The sequence below is a fragment of the Lepus europaeus genome, chromosome 20 (genome assembly GCF_033115175.1).
Source record: "Lepus europaeus isolate LE1 chromosome 20, mLepTim1.pri, whole genome shotgun sequence".
Classification (NCBI taxonomy): domain Eukaryota; kingdom Metazoa; phylum Chordata; class Mammalia; order Lagomorpha; family Leporidae; genus Lepus; species Lepus europaeus.
This window is the reverse complement of record NC_084846.1, coordinates 35,545,621-35,562,456: the sequence shown is the minus strand read 5'-3', so window position 1 is coordinate 35,562,456 and position 16,836 is coordinate 35,545,621. Positions and strand designations below refer to the sequence as shown.

Genomic DNA, 16,836 nt, shown 5'->3' with positions numbered 1-16,836 from the left:
TTGACTGCTGTGTCAAATACTTCACCCCACCCCTTTTATTCTTTTTAAAATTATAGCTTTGGGAGCAAGTATTGTGGCACATGGGAGGCCCAGATGGAGTTCCTGGCTCCTGACTTTGGCCTGACCCACCCACTGCTGTTTCAGGCATTTAGGGAATGAACCAGTGGATAGAAAATCTCTTTCTCCTGCTCACTCTCAGCCTCTGCCTCTTTTGCTCTGCTTTTCAAATAAATAAAAACAAACTTCTTATGCACAAAGGAGCATAGAAGTGCAATTAAAGAATAAGCTTATTAAAAAATTAAATAGTAACTTTTAGAATTGTAGCATTTTAACATATTAATTAAATGCAATTAAGACCTGACTTCTTCAATTCATTTTTTCTAAAAGATTTATTTATTTGAAAGAGTTAACAGAGAGAGGAGAGGCAGAGAGAGAGAGAGAGAGAGAGAGAGAGAGAGAAATATCTTCTATCTGCTGGTTCATTCCCCTGATGGCTGCAATGGCTGGAGCTGAGCCGATCTGAAGCCAGGAGCCAGGGGTTTCTTCCGGTTCTCCCATGTGGGTGCAGGGGCCCAAGGACTTGGGCTATCTTCTACTGCTTTCCCAGGCCACAGTAGAGAGCTGGATCGGAAGTGGAGCAGCTGGGACTCAAACTGGCGTCCATAGAGGATGCTGGCACTGCTGGCGGTGGCTTTATCGGCTACGCCACAGTGCTGGCCCCCTCAATTCATTTTTTTAAAAGAAAAATTTTAATAATTAAAAACACTCATTACACAGATTACTGATATTATATCCATAGCTTCAAAAATGTTTCTAATCAAACCCTCTGAATTACTTGCCTACACACACACTATGGTCAGATGCACCATACATTTGGTATGTATTATATACTTCTGAAAAGTATATAATATAAGTATAAAAAAGAGAAATTAAGATTTGAAAATGTGTTCAACACTGAAAGGTGAATTCTAGAAAGATTTTGTCATGTTCTGTAAGGGATTCTATAAAGGACATTACACTTTACCTTCGTGAAGATGGCCAGCGGCATGCCGTATTGGTCCTCCTCTAAACCTGAAATGAGCCCTGGTGTCAGGACCACTTGCCCTGTATTAGCTTGAGGTTGCACAGTAATTGGAGGACTGTCTGAGGGCACAGAGTTCTTGGGAAGGAGATCTGTCTGGCCTGGCCCCATCTGTTCCCTTTCTTTCAAGTTGGGGTCTTCTAGGACACTAGGATCCAAGGTCTCCCAGTCACTTTCTGAAGACTCTGGAGAAGGGCGAGATGGAGGTTTCAAATATTGATTGGTGTCATTGAGTTCCTGTCCTTTGCTGTGGTTATCTTCTACTTGGAACGGAGGTACTTCAGTCTTGATGGCAGCATCTCCTCCATGGCTTCCTGCCATGATTTTCTTGACAGTTCCCAAGTTGCTATTTGAAATGTCAGAAGCAGACCCAGAAACAAAATCATCTGCAGGGGGATTACTTTCCTGAAGCCCAGCATCTTCTGACATACTCTTTCGGGGTCTGTACTGAGAACAGTCACTGAGACCATGTTCAATCATGCCTAAAATATACAATATTGGAGAACAATTTGGCTTACAGTAATATAGAAGAAAACAAGAGCTGTATTCTTTACATTTTCTTTTCTATAGTGGGATTCTCCTACAAAACCTTTAAAAAGCTATGTTTGCACACAGTTTAACTAGAAGAAAATCAAAAAAAAAAAGAGAAACAATGCCAAAGGAAAATGTCATATTAAAATAGAAATGTTAATTCTAATAATTTTATCCTTGAAAACCTCTATTGTTGAAATTTGAAGTTCCAATACAAGTTAACAAAAGAAAGAATAGATATTGCTGTCCTCTTACCTGGAAAAAGGGACAACACAGTCATCAGTGCACCCACCAATTTATTCACTGGAGAAATATAAAAAAGAACCTGAAATGGATTCAATCAAAATTACATTAGAAGATCCAGGATATAATATTGATACCAAAAGGGCGGGGGGGGGAGAAGAAGAGAGGAAAATTTCTTTACAGAATAAGAGCTAAGAAATGTAGAAGCAATGACAGAAAATCACAATTTAGCTTCTACTATGATTCAGGTATAAATGAACAATGGATGGTAAAATTATCGTGAAAGGTTGTTAGACAACAAGATACTCCCAATGCCTCAAAATTTATCATTCCCACAGATTACTCATTAAAATGGTAACCATCACTCTAACCAAGTGATCAAGCTTCATATCACAAATAATACCACAAATAGTTATGGGCCTTCTGATGTAATATTCTAGGAAAGACACACAACAATCTGTGAAGCTTTCTTGCTAGAAAAGTTTAATCTGAAACTAGCTACAGGAAAACAGACAAATCTAATCCTCTAACACTAGTCTGAATTCTTTAAAAAGTATCAATGTCATGAAACACAAAAACCAATGAACCAGAAGAGTAAGACATGGGGGAACTGCTTGAGATTGGAGACAGCCAGCAATGTAACACATGATCCCTAACTATCTGGTTCCCAGACTGAAAACAAGTAGTTATAAAAGATATTATGGATAGGCCGGCACCGTGGCTTAACAGGCTAATCCTCCGCCTTGCGGCGCCAACATACGGGATTCTAGTCCTGGTTGGGGCGCCGGATTCTATCCCGGTTGCCCCTCTTCCAGGCAAGCTCTCTGCTATGGCCTGGGAAGGCAGTGGAGGATGGCCCAAGTCCTTGGGCCCTGCACCGGCATGGGAGACCAGGAGAGGCACCTGGCTCCTGGCTTCGGATCAGCGCTTTGCGCCGGCCGTAGCGGTCATTGGAGGGTGAACCAACGGCAAAAGGAAGACCTTTCTCTCTGTCTCTCTCTCTCACTATCCACTCTGCCTGTCCAAAAAAAAAAAAAAAAAAAAAAGGATATTATGATATCTGGGGAAATTTGAAATGTACTATATACTAGATATCATTTATTCTTATCAATGATAAATCCTTGAATGTGAAAATGGTATTATGGATATGTAGGAATGTATTTTTGTTCTCAAGAAATGTATCTGAAATTTCTTAGGGGTCAAGTACCATGATATTTACAAATTACCTTCAAAATATGATTAAAGGGAGAAAAATGATCAAACATAAAGCAATATAATGTAAAAGTGGCAAAATGTTAACAAGTGATAAATAGAGATGAAGGCTGTAAAGGTGTTTCTTGTATTGTTACATCAACTTCTCAGCAGCCTTGACATTTTTCAGAATAAAAATTGAGAAAAAATTAAATTATAAACAGGATTCAGTAAGATACTGCACTAAAACTAACATGACCATTAAATTAGTAAATTAAATCAAAGGTAGATCATATTTTAGGAGAAGTCATATAGCTTTATTAAAACAAGTTTAGCACCCTAACCTGAAAATATGAGAACTGACAACTGATGTGATACTCAAAAAGTTCCAGATTTTGGAGTGTTTTGAATTTCTGGGTTAGAGCTACTCACTCAATAGGTGAAGTGTAAGTAAATATTCCAAAATTTGAAAACTGAATTTGAAACACTTCTGGTCCAAAGTATTTCAGGGATATTCAATATGTAGTCTCTTCTGTAATTTAAAACAAAAAGAACCCAAACAAACTGAAGGGTAACAGATTTAGGAGAGGAATTATGACTGCCACCAGTTCCACGTGACAAGTAAATAAGATAATTACTACCTAAGTACTTAATTAATCTGGAACAACTCAATCAGCCTGACGTCTGAAGTGAACTAATACATTTCCTTTTTATTTAAGTCAGTTAAAAATTAGGTTTTATCTGTGATGAAAACAATCTAGAATATAACTGAATATACTGTCAAACTGCTTCCAGAACGACTGTACAAATTTGTACTTTTATGGCAGTGAACAAGAATATGTGCTTCAGCTCATTACAATTTGATAGACAGAAATGTCTTTAATACTTTATCATGAGGTTCAACACAGAAGTTAAATATCCCATCCTTCCTTTTATCTCTGTAAATCTCACCTTTTTTTCAAGAAGAATTAATTTAAACAGGATTAAGACCTGAAGAAAGAAATGTTGTATTACAGTTAGAAAACCAACCCTATTATTCATTTGCTTTTCCCCTCCTCAAACATAACCACATATCATTTATCAATATTAAATAGTTTTAAAAATACATGAAAAATTATGAATGTCTACTAAGAGATGAATATTATCTATGTCCTCTAAAAATGTGGGACTCATTTATATTTCTAACAGAAAGGATCTTTTTTGAAAAGAGTGGCATCATTTTTGCTTAAGATATTTGCAAGATTTTTAAAGGACAGCAAGTATTCATTTATTTCTGGATATTCAGAGCTATCGTAGTGTAGGTCCTCAATAAAAGTTTATTCAAGGAATGAACAACATATGTATATCCTAGTCATTGTACACCTTAATAATAAAGCATATGAGTATGTTTTGCATCAGTACAGATATTTTATTGAATTATTTCCATCAGAACATATAAAATACTCTACAAGTGGAGGATGTTTGGTCCACTGGTAAGCTGTTACTTGGGACAACCCTATCCTCTAACAGAGTGCTTGATTTGAGGCCCAGATCCTTTGATTCTAGTCCAGCTTCCTGCTAATGCACATCCTGGGATGCAGATGATGTCTCAAGTAATTGTGCCCCTGTCACTCATGTGAGAGATCTGGATGGAGTTCTGGCTTCCTGGCTTCAGCCTGGCCTAACCCTAGCTGTTGTGGGCATTTGGGTAGTGAACCAATGGATAGTTCTGTCTCTGCCTTTCAAATAAGATGAAAACAAACACAAATAATAATTAAAAATATTCTACATGATCAAAATGTTTTTTTGTGCTTTAATCTCATGATAGCTAAAATCTCAAAGACAATAGAAAAAAAAATTCTGTATTACAAAGAAGGAAAAAGACAGTATCTGTACTCTTGTAGGTATTTATGTAATATAAGCCCCACCAATATTTTCAACTCTATTTTGTGAGACCAAGTACTGTCTTAGAAAAACAAAAATATAGATTATGCCATAAGCTACAACTGATGTAGTACACTGAATCTGTCAGTTAAATGAACACATGTCTTCCATTTTAGTACATCCTTAAGTTAAATAAGGTGTCATACCTTGTGTCGAAAATGAAGGACAAGATCTCGAGGAGACAGACCTACAATGTTAACAGAAAAGCTAATATGTGACTACAACCTACTGTTTTTGTTGAATAAAGATTTTTTTCCTCTCAAAGGAAAGGGAGGTAAAAAAATGAAGGCAGGAATATACAAATACTAAAATAGAAGAGGTCTTCAAAAAGCTCCTGGAAATGCTCATCAATTAATTCTATTTTTCCACAATATCTGAAGTGACATCACATTACATAATACTTCAGTGAATACACATATGCTTGGAGATAGTGCTGTCTGCTAGAATTTTCTACAAGAATGACCATGTTCTAAACGTGCCCTGTTCAATTCAGTAGCCACATATGACTACCAAGTATTTCAAATGTGGCAAGCGTGACTGAGAAACTGACTTTTACATTTTGTTTAATCTGTGATCAATTAAATCTAAATGTAGATAGCTATATGCAGCCAGTAGTGGCTAATGTTTTAGACAGTGCTGGCTTAATACGTCCCTCCATTCTATAAACATTACTATACAAGTTCAGAAATTATAAAGCTTATACTTCAGTGGCAATCATCTAGATAGTTTTTGGTCACTGAACTCTATATGCTACTATTTCTGAATTGCATACTTCTCCAATCATCTGCCTCCAACATAACAGAACAAGAGAAAAATAATTTGGAGAAAAATACATACTCAGAATAGGAGCTCTGTAACTAGCTTACATTACACACAGGATTGCACTAGGTGCACTAGGAAAATACCACCATTTGGCTACTTCATCTTAAAATAAAAATTGTGTGAACATAAATCACTATATGGTTAAAATTTAAAAAAAAAATGGAGAGGGTATTTATTGTCTACTGAGCACCTGAGATACCAATGGATATTACTGCTGTCAAGACGATATAAATTAAACTAAATCACTCACTTGAAGAATTAAAAAAAACTTTGTTGTTATTTTGAAAAACCGAGGCTGGCAGAACAGGGAGGGAGCTTGCTGTTCTAGTCTAGGGGAAGACAGTTAGAAAAAAGTGGAGTGCAGTCTGGGGAAGAGTTAGGGAGAAAACTACAGAGGAAACTATACCCAAAATGGAGGGATACTGTGGATCTATGAGGAGGATGTGGACGTGCACAACTCAGGACCTCAGCAGTCAAGAGCCTCAGCACCAGCTTTGGAGAGTGAAGTAAGATCGGACTGCAGGGGCTGGCACTGTGGCGTAGTGGGTAAAGCTGCTGCCTTTAGTGCCGGCATCCCATACGAGTGCCGGTTCGTATCTCGGCCATTCCACTTCCGATCCAGCTCTCTACTGTGGCCTGGAGAAGCAGTGGAAGATGGTCCAAGTCCTTGGGCTCCTGCACCCACATGGGAGACCCAGCAGACGCTCCTGGCTTCAGAGTGGCTCAGCTCTGGCCGTTGCGGCCAACTGGGGAGTGAACCAGCAGATGGAAGACCTCTCTCGGTCTCTCTGCCTCTCCTTCCCTCTGTGTAACTCTGACTTTCAAGTAAATAAATAAATCTTTAAAAAACAAAAAATCAGACTGCAGCAGCCCAAGCCACTGGCGATAGAACTGTGGAAAGAGCCTAGCCTAAGTCCGGCTTGGAGCCCTGTGGGGGACAATGTACCTGCCAACCTAGAGGAAAATAAGACAGGGTGGGGGTGGCACATTTCTGGCTCCCTGATCACCACGTGTCCTGTAATTGGCTGAGAGAGGGCAGGCGCCATTTTGGACAAATGTAACAGTTGCACTAGCTTGTATCTGCATTCCCAGCAACCAGCTGAGACACCCGAGTCTGGGAGAATTGACAGAGGGCTGTGTGCTCCTGACTGTGGGAGCCTTGGGTGCTGGGATAGACTGTGAAAACACCCGGCCTGCGTCAAAGGGCACAGAGTGTGGCTTAGTCTCTGGGTAGTCACTGAGAGCATCCACACAAGGCTCCCTGATTGCCTGATAAGGATCATTGCTGTGGGATCTGTGCTCACACTGAGGACTGCATGGATCCTTTGTGTGGTTCTTGTGGCAGCATGGATGAAAACTGCACCCACTGGGGCCAGCACCCAGGCATTAGTCTCCCTGGAGGAGAGGAGGTGAGTGTGAGACTATGCCAACAGAGCTGATCATATCCTTCCCTCTGGGGAAAAAAAAAAAGATTTACCACACCCAACTTGGGTGCTACCTTGGAAACTCCCCTCACCCTAGAGCACTGAACAGAGCTCCTGGCCACACGCCACACCCAACACATGCCTCTGGGTATTCATTGAAAGAGCTGACACTCCACTAAGCAACAGAGGAATAGTCCGAAGATAAAAGCCATCACAGGGGGAAAACCCAAATCCACAAGTGTCGAAAAATATAAAAATAAATGTAGCAATTCAAGAAATAAGAATAAGGAAGACAACATGACGCCCCCAAAAGAACACAACAACACTCAATACTAGAACATGAAGATGAAGAGATTGAATAAATGCCGGGGGTGGGGAGGTACCAGCACTGTGGCATAGCGGGTAAAGCCGTCGCCTGCAGTGCTGGTATCCAATATGGGTGGCAGCTTGAGTCCTGGCTGCTCCACTTGTGATCCAGCTTCCTGCTATGGCCTGGGAAAGCAAAAGATGGCCTAAGTTCTTGGGCTCCTGCACTTGCCTGAGAGACCTGGGGGAATTCCTGGCTCCAGGCTTCGGATAAGCCCAGCTCTGGCCAGAGTGAACCAGTGGATGGAAGACCTCTCTCTCTTTGTCTCTGTCTCTACCTCTCTGTAAGTTTGCCTTTCAAATAAATAAATAAATCTTTTTTTTAAAAAAAAGAAATGAAAAGAATTCAAAAAGCTAATTGTAGGATTACTTAGAAGTAATCAGAAGCAAATCCACAAATTAAAGAAATCCATACATGACACGAATGAAATGTTTTCCCATGAACCAGATTATAAAGAGAAATTAAAATGAAATATTAGAAATGAAAAATTCAATAGATCAAACAAAAAATGCGATGGAAGGCCTTAACAACACACTCGGTGAGATAGAAGAAAGAATATCTGAGTTAGAAGACAAATCTCTGGAAATTTTATAGTAAAACTGAACAAAAGAAGAATAAATTAGAAAACTAAAAAACAGTGTTGGAGATTTATGGGATACTATCAAACGATCCAACATACAGGTCTTAGGAGTTCCTGAAGGCATGGAAAGAGAGAATGGTTTAGAATGCCTTTTTAGTGAAATAATTACAGAAAACTTCCCTAATTTGGACCAAGAAAGGGACATTCAAGTACAGAAAGCACATAGAACTCCTAATAGACATGACCAGAAAAGATCTTTACCATGATACATTGTAGTCAAACTCTACACAGTAAAACAAAGACATGATTCTAAAATGTGCACAAGAGAAATGCCAGGTTACTAGGGGGCCGGCACTGCGGCTCAATAGGCTAATCCTCCACCTGTGGCGCCGGCACACCGGGTTCTAGTCCCGGTCGGGGCACCGGATTCTGTCCCCGTTGCCCTTCTTCCAGGCCAGCTCTCTGCTATGGCCCGAGAGTGCAGTGGAGGATGGCCCAAGTGCTTGGGCCCTGCACTCGCATGGGAGACCAGGAGAAGCACCTGGCTCCTGCCTTTGGATCAGCGCGGTGCACCGGCCGCAGTGGCCATTGGAGGGTGAACCAACGGAAAAGGAAGACCTTTCTCTCTGTCTCTCTCTCTCTCACTGTCCACTCTGCCTGTCAAAAAAAAAAAAAAAAAAGAGAGAGAGAAATGCCAGATTACTTTCAGAGGACCTCTAATTAGACTAACAGCAGACTTCTCATCAGAAACCCTACAGGCTAAGAGAGAATGGCGAGATATATTCTAAGTCATAAGAGAAAAAAATTTGTCAACCCAGAACACTGTACCCTGCAAAGCTCTCAATTATGAATGAAGGTGAAATAAAGACTTTCCATAACAAAGAGAAATCAAAAGAAATTTGTCACCACTCATTCAGCCTTATAAAAGATGCTTCAGGATGTGCTACGCACAGAAACATGGTCATCACTATGAAAGAAGGTGAAGGCAGAAAATCTCCCAGTAAAAATACAAAGGAAATCCAAAGTAAACAATAAGAATATTTATGGAAAAATGGCAGGGTAAAGTCACTACTTATCAATAGTCACCTTGAATATAAATGGCCTCAACCTCCAGACAAAAAAAGACATAGATTGGCTGAATGGATTAAAAAACAAGACCCATCTATTTGCTGCCTACAAAAAACCACATCTCACCAATAAAGATACAATGCAAACTAAAAATGAAAGGATGGAAAAATATATTCCATGCTAACAGAAACCAAAAAATAGCTGGTGTAGCAATCCTAATATCAAACAAAACAGACTTTAACAAAAAAAAACAAAAAATAAAACCAAAACAAACAAACAAACAAACAAAAAAAACAAAAAACCTGTTAAAAGAGAAAAAGGGACCAACTCAACAGGAGGATGTGACTACAATAAACACACATGCACTGAATCACAGGGCATCTGACTATTTAAAATAAATGTTAATGGATCTAGAGACACAGACTCCATTACAATAGTAATGAGGGACTTCAATACCCCACTTTCAACAATGGCCAGATCAACCAGACAAAAAATTAGCAAAACCACAATGAAGTTTCATCTCATCCCTGTTAGAATGGCTTTCATACAGAAATCAAAAATCAACCAATGCTGGCAAGGATATGGGGAAAAGGTACGCTAATCCACTGTTGGTGGGGATGTGAACTGGTACAGCCATTGTGGAATATGGTATGGAGATACCTCAGAAATCTGAATACAGACCTACCATATGACCTAACCATCTCACTCCTGGGACTTTACCCAAGGGAAATGAAATCAGCAGATGAAAGAGTGAACTATACCCCCATGTTTATTGCAGCTCAATTCACAATAGCTAAGATATGGAATCAACCCAAATGTCCATCAACTGAAGACTGGATAAAGAAACTACAGGATACGTACACCATGGAATACTACACAGAGGTAAGAAAAAATGAAATCTCATCATTTGCAACAAAATGGATGGAACTGGTAAACATACTTTGTGAAATAAGCCAGTCCCAAAAGGACAAATACCATATGTTTGCTCTGATCTGTGGTAATAGAGCACCTAAAAGGTAACCTATAGAACTGAACTTGACACTTTGAGATGCGGTAACTTTGAACAGCCCTTGTCTCGACCATTGTTCAACAGTTCTTTTTTTTCCATACTATTTGTTGAACACTTTTCTTAGTATAGAGTTAACCTCATGTGTATAAAGTTAATTGAAAATAGATCTTAGTAAAAAATAAGAATGGGAGTAGGAGAGGGAGGAGGAAGAAGGATGGGAGTGTGGGTGGGAGGATGAGAGTGGGAAGAATCACTATGTTCCTAAAGTTGCTATTTATGAAATGCATGAAATTTGTATACCTAAAATAAAAGGTTTCTCAGGAAAAAAATAAAAAAGAAAAGCAGAAATCTACTTTGTACAATCACATGGTAAACAAAGCTACCAATATGTTATGATAACCCTTCTCAGTATGAACACTGGAAGAAAATATTTAAGGAAGATGCAGCATCAAACACGAAGAATTCAGATTCCATATAGAGGTTTAATTCTGATCATGAAGTTTCTCATGCTGCTTAATTCACCAAACAAGAAGAATAGAGGATATCTCTTCTAATTGTAAAAATGTTACTTACCAAGATATACTTGAGATCCTTCTAATGAAGTTCCTCCCAAGGAACTATTCATATGCTCATACAGCTCCTATAAAATACAGGTTGTGTTTACAACATTTTATTATCATTTTAGAAACTGAATTAGAAATATGTCAAAAAAAGTTGCTTTCTTAATTGGCATTAAGCTTAGAAATAATGTTTCTCTGAAATCTTGCCAGTTTCTAGCACTCATTGCTTCTCTTCCACAGATGAGCAATATCAGAAGAGATGTGGGCAGAAAGGGTGCAAAGCTACTCAGAGTACTCCTCTCCACATTTTAGAGTCTGATTCATTCACACGGCAGAATGAATTCCAAAGATAAAATTCCTTATGTTATTTAGCTTCCATGCCAAATACCTAACTGTCCTAATCTTTCCAGGATTCAGAAGAGATTCATATTCTATACATCCATGGCAGTCTTGAGAAAGTATGTTATCCATTTCTATAAAATAATGTTTTTTCTAGCTTATGTTTTTCCAAGGTAGGAATTACCAAATGGCATATAAACGTAGTATGAAGTTTATTAATAAGCAATTTTATAGACACAGTGCTGTAGCAAAAAGGCCACTGTGCATTTATGTTTCTTATCTGTAGTTACTATCTCTGAAAAAACACAGTTTGGTTACATTAATAAGTATTTGGGCAGATCCCTGGTTCTTCAATGTTTTAACACAAATATATTTTCAAAGAATATCTTTCTTAAGCTAATAAATGATTATTCTTAACAGTATTACTAACAAGATTCATTTGACTGAAGACTCTATCTTCACCCAAACACACTGTAAAGGGGTATAGTTACCTTTAGAATGGAAATCTGGGAAAAATCCTTCTCTTCAAAATATGCATGTGTAATGAGCTGAAGTTTTGCTTGAAGTAAACCATAGAGAGGCTTAAAGAAAAAAACAGAAATGACTATTAGGTTGATAGTGTGTGTGTATGTACCAAACAAAGTTATTCCTTAATTCTTATTTCTCCTATTTAAGATCCTCTTCTACCATTTCTATTTTCTTATCTGTCATGTTCTTTTCCAGAGGTTCTTCCATTTCTAGGTCCTTTTTAAAACAAGTAATGCTGGAATGGCTTTTCCTACCAATATCCTTATTAACATATCATTACTAACATCTAAGTATATTCATTATATATATATATATACACACATATATATATATATGTATTCTCTCTCTCTGTCACACACACACACACACACACACTCTACAATGTACTATGAACAATCAGACCTTTCTGGATGAGCTATATCTTCCCATCCCTCATATCTGTTTTAGCAACAGACAAAACTGGATTCACCCCAATTTTATCATTTATTAGTTATTATGGATACTTCAAAAAGTTTATGGATAAATGGAAATAAAGATTGGTGTAACATTTTTTTGAAATCCATATATGTGAAGGGCATTCAAAAAGTTCATGGAAAATGTATATCATGGAAAAAAAAAAAAAACTATGTGTGGGTTTCAAAATTCTTTGTAGCAGATTAAACATCTTTTAATTCCATTTTCCCGAACCTTTTGAAGTATCACTAATTCGCATAAACATAAATGAAGAGGTACCTCTTCATTTATAAAACAACAACAGCAGGGGCCAGCATTCTGGCATGGCATGTAAAGCTGCCACCTGCAGCGCCAGCATCCTATGTGGGCACTGCTTTGTGTCCTAGTCTCCACATCTGATCCAGCTCCCTGCTAACGTGCCTGGGAAAGCAGCAGAAGATGGCCCACGTGCTTGGGCCCCTGCACCTATGTGGGTGTCTCAGAAAAAGCTCCCAGTTTGGGTCTGGTCTTTCACTGACTGTTGTAATCATTTGGGGAGTGAACCAGTGAATAGATTTCCCTTTCTGTCTCTTCCTCTCTCTCTGAAATTCTGCCTTTCAAATAAATAACAAATCTTTAAAAAAAACACCTTATTGAGGCCCACAGTACTAAATTACCATAAAATACTATTACTCAAGGTTTCTTTCTTAGCTTAGTAATAAAAGCTAAAATAAATCTTATTTTAAAAATTCAATTTATAGTAAGCAAATTACATTTAAACTGCCTATAGATATAGAAAACTGGACAATTGCAGAAGACATAATAGAATTAAACTTAAATATATTTAGTGACCAGGCAAGTGAAACATCCTTAATTTTGGTATAGGTTAATTGCAGAAACTGTTGTATATTGTAAATCATACAGTTCTTGGCCGGCGCCATGGCTCAACAGGCTAATCCTCCGCCTGCGGCGCCGGCACACCGGGTTCGAGTCCCAGTCGGGGCGCTGGATTCTGTCCCGGTTGCCCCTCTTCCAGGCCAGCTCTCTGCTGTGGCCTGGGAGTGCAGTGGAGGATGGCCCAAGCGCTTGGGCCCTGCACCCCATGGGAGACCAGGAGAAGCACCTGGCTCCTGCCTTCAGATCAGCGCGGCGCTTCAGCTGCAGTGACCATTGGAGGGTGAACCAATGGCAAAGGAAGACCTTTCTCTCTCTCTCTCTCTCTCTCTCTGTCCACTCTGCCTGTCCAAAAAAAAAAAAAAAAATCATACAGTTCTAAGATAATTATGATACGTAAATCTGGATTTTTCCCCACAAAGGAGATTTTTAAGACTATATTTCAGATGTAAAATTATGCATGTGATATTACTGGTAAAGGTGTTATCCCATTACTAATGGACATGAATCATCATAAACAATCTAAGACTTCTGAAATACTAGACATGTTATAGATTTTCTTTTTAAAAACAAAGTTAGGGCCAGGTATTTGTTCTAGTGGCTAAGAAGCTGGAATTCCACATGGAAGTGTCTGGGTTTGGTCCTCAGTTCTAGTTCTGACTCCAGTTTCCTGCTAGTGTAAGTGCTGAGAGGCAGTGGTGACGGGTCATGTTGGGTTCTTGTCACCTACTTGGGAGACTTGGATTTCATTCTTGGCTCTTGGTTTCAGCTCTGGATCAGCCTCAGGCATAGCTAATATTTGGGGAATAAACCAGCTGGTGGGAGTTTGTTTTGTCTGCATAGCTACCTATCTCTGAGCCCTCTCAAATAACTTTTTAAAAAAGTTAAAATTACACACTTGATCAGACTGTACAAAATAGAAGCACAATGAAGCACAATTAAAGTACTGTTATAGTATGGCTTCACTGTCATTTCCTTTCCTCAGCCATTATAAAATTTAAACAGTTGAAGCTAAACTTTTTCACTGCAATAGTCATAAACTTCTATTATCACTGACAAAATCTAAGTAATTATGATATTTTGAATTTTAGGAAAATACCAACCCAAAATCTTGAGAATAAAACAAAAAGAGATGCATGAAATATACCAGCTACTTAATTTTGTTCAAGTGTCAACTTCCTTCCCAACAATCTTTCACATCTCCTTCCTCTTACCTAGTCTTGGGAAGAGGTACAAATGAGAGCAAAACTGCTGAGAAGCAAAGAAAAACAGAAGACATAAGAGCATAAATAATAAGCTCCTAACTTTAATATATCATTGTTTTCTTAACTTTCTCATTTTAATCATGTCTTACCCTCAAATAAAAATCTGTCATGAGAGTTTAACACACACATGAACAAGTTACTGGTTCTCTTACCAGCTTGCTTAGGACACAGACACTTTTCTGAACAGTCTCTCTGGTAACATCTGCTTGCCTTACTTTCAATGCCTATTATAAACAAATAGTTATTATCAGAAATATTTCACAGCAATATTTTTAAACCATTTTTCAATACAAAAATAGCAACAGAAGAAATTTCTTACATTTAGTTAAATTGAGAATCTCAGAAAACACTTATTGAAAGAAGGAGTCAGCCTGGAACTACGCTCTTATTCTCAAGGAATATAGTCAGATGGAGATGAAGTTATACATAAGTTCACTCACCCAAACAACCATTGGTCATTCTAATTTTAAAATGGGCAACTTTTCCAAAGAACAAAGCTTCTGGTAAGAAGGGACTGTTTTAACAGATAACAAAAACACATGGATTGTCTCTCTAGAGATGAAAAAACTGTCAGCAATTTTTTTTCTAAATTTAAAAATTTTACCAAACTTTAAAAAAAAAAACGGTAATTTTTTTTTGATTAATAGTAATTGTAGGGGCTGGTGCTGTGGTGCAGCAGGTAAAGCCGCTGCCTGCAGTGCCAGCAACCCCTACAGGCACTGGTTCCAGTTCTGGTTGCACCACTCTTGATTCAGCTCTCTGCTACAGCCTGGGAAAGCAGTAGAAGATGGCCCAAATTCTTGGACCCCTGCACCCGCATGGGAGACCTGGAAGAAGTTCCTGGTTCCTGGCTTCAAATTGGCTCAGCACCATCCATTGCAGCCATATGGGGAGTGAACCAGTGGAGGGAAGACCTCTCTCTCTGCCTCTGCCTCTCTAATTATTTCAAGTAACAAATAAACCTTAAAAAAAGCCAAACAAACAAACAAAAACCACACAGTAATTGTACCTATTTATGGGATATAGTATAAAACAATTTTAATATAAAGATAACCAATATTCCCCTCTCTTTGTTATCACTTTGGATTGTAGCCCATTGCTCAGAAAATTCAGAGCAGATTACTGATAATGAGTCACCCCAATGTGCTATGCAGTACTTGGAACTTATTCCTCCTGTCCAACTGTGATTTGGCACCTGTTAGTCAACTTCCATCTCTCTCTCCCACCCCTCCCAGTCTCTAGGAATTATAATCCTGTGTTTAGATGAACTGTTTTTAGCTTCCAGTGTGAAGGAGAACATGAGGTTATTTGTCTTTCTCTCTCTGGCTTATTTTACTGACATAACATCCTCCAGTTCCAGACATTTTGCTTTAACTGATGTTTAAAACAGTATGGGACTGGCATAAAAACTTATACATAGATCAATGGGACATAAATTAATCCATGTACTGCAGCCAACTGATTTTTGTCAACAGTTTAACAGCTGCTCTATGATGCCTGGAATCTATTCTGGTGAACTTGTACCCCTGGACTGAGCATGCACCTCATGCCTCAGTGAGTGTGAGTGAGAATACCCACGTAAGATTTCTATAATTCTCTGCTGGGAAAGGACAAGTCTTGATTTGGTCAACAGCAAATAAGGCTTGTAAGGAAAGGTAAGAGCAACTCTTCCCCCTCTAAGTGAAGTGCTGGCATCTCCTTGAGTCTGTCCTGAGGACCAACAGGGTTCAGTGTGTTCAACTGACTGATGACCCATGACTAGACATCAGGTCAGAGCAGAGCTTGGGTTGGTGCTGTGGTGCACTGAGTTAAGCAGCAGCCTGAAACACCGACATCCCCTGTGAGCACTGGACCGAGTCTGGGCTGCTCCCTTTCCAATCCAGCTCCCTGCTAATTCGCACTAGAAAGTAGAGAAAGTCGGCCCAAGCACTTGGGTCCCCCTTACCCATGTGAGAGACCCTGATGGAGTTCCAGGCTCCTGGTTCTGATCTGCACCAGCAGCAGCCATGAGGCCATTTGGGGAGTGAACCAGTGGATGAAAGATGACTCCCCCCCCCCCCTTTCTGTAATTCTGGTTTTCAAGTAAATAAAATAACAAATCCTTAAGAAAGAAAAAAGCAGCAGAGGCTTTCCTTTTAACTGGACGCATCCATTACGTCCTACCTTTATTCAAAGGGAATAAGTTTTTTTCCTAGGCTCTAGGTCTCCTCTAACATTTAGCTTATCTTTCTCATTCTTGGGCGAGACTAGGTCCTAAACAGCTAGCTTATTTTTCTGGTTCTTGTATACAGGTTAGAAGATTCAGAAAAATGAACAGCCCTGATACTCTGGAGTTAGTCAGACCCAGAGGTGGAGCAGACAGTACTGAAAGGCTCTGCACAGCATGAGAATTGTTGTTAATGAGTGGAAAAACTCTGGGGAAATAATTTTACTAATGCTTACATGATCTAGGAGGGATAAGAGGTAGTAAAAGGAAAAAATGTCAGGCCCAGCACTGCAGCACTGGCATCCCATATAGTCGCTGGGGAGACTGGGAAGAAGTTCCTAGCTCCTGGCTTTGGCCTGGCCCAGCCCCAGTT

General features: G+C 39.1%; 1 protein-coding gene across 4 annotated transcripts in view; it reads right to left on the bottom strand.

The window, feature by feature from the left end:
* The window catches only part of AVL9 (AVL9 cell migration associated), a 69,369-nt gene that overhangs the window by 25,538 nt on the left and 26,995 nt on the right, over positions 1 to 16,836 (bottom strand). For 3 of the 4 annotated variants that reach the window (XR_009864625.1, XM_062179250.1, XM_062179248.1), the window contains exons 4-10: positions 14,410 to 14,481; positions 11,630 to 11,719; positions 10,813 to 10,879; positions 5,116 to 5,156; positions 3,998 to 4,036; positions 1,868 to 1,937; positions 1,025 to 1,563 (exon numbers count right to left, since the gene is read on the bottom strand). Coding sequence is in view for 3 of the 4 variants with exons in the window: in XM_062179250.1 (XP_062035234.1) it covers positions 1,025 to 1,563; positions 1,868 to 1,937; positions 3,998 to 4,036; positions 5,116 to 5,156; positions 10,813 to 10,879; positions 11,630 to 11,719; positions 14,410 to 14,481 (918 nt within the window). In the remaining variant the exon portion in view is untranslated. The remainder of the gene's footprint in view (positions 1 to 1,024; positions 1,564 to 1,867; positions 1,938 to 3,997; positions 4,037 to 5,115; positions 5,157 to 10,812; positions 10,880 to 11,629; positions 11,720 to 14,409; positions 14,482 to 16,836) is intronic. The other variant, XM_062179249.1, reaches the window with a different exon arrangement.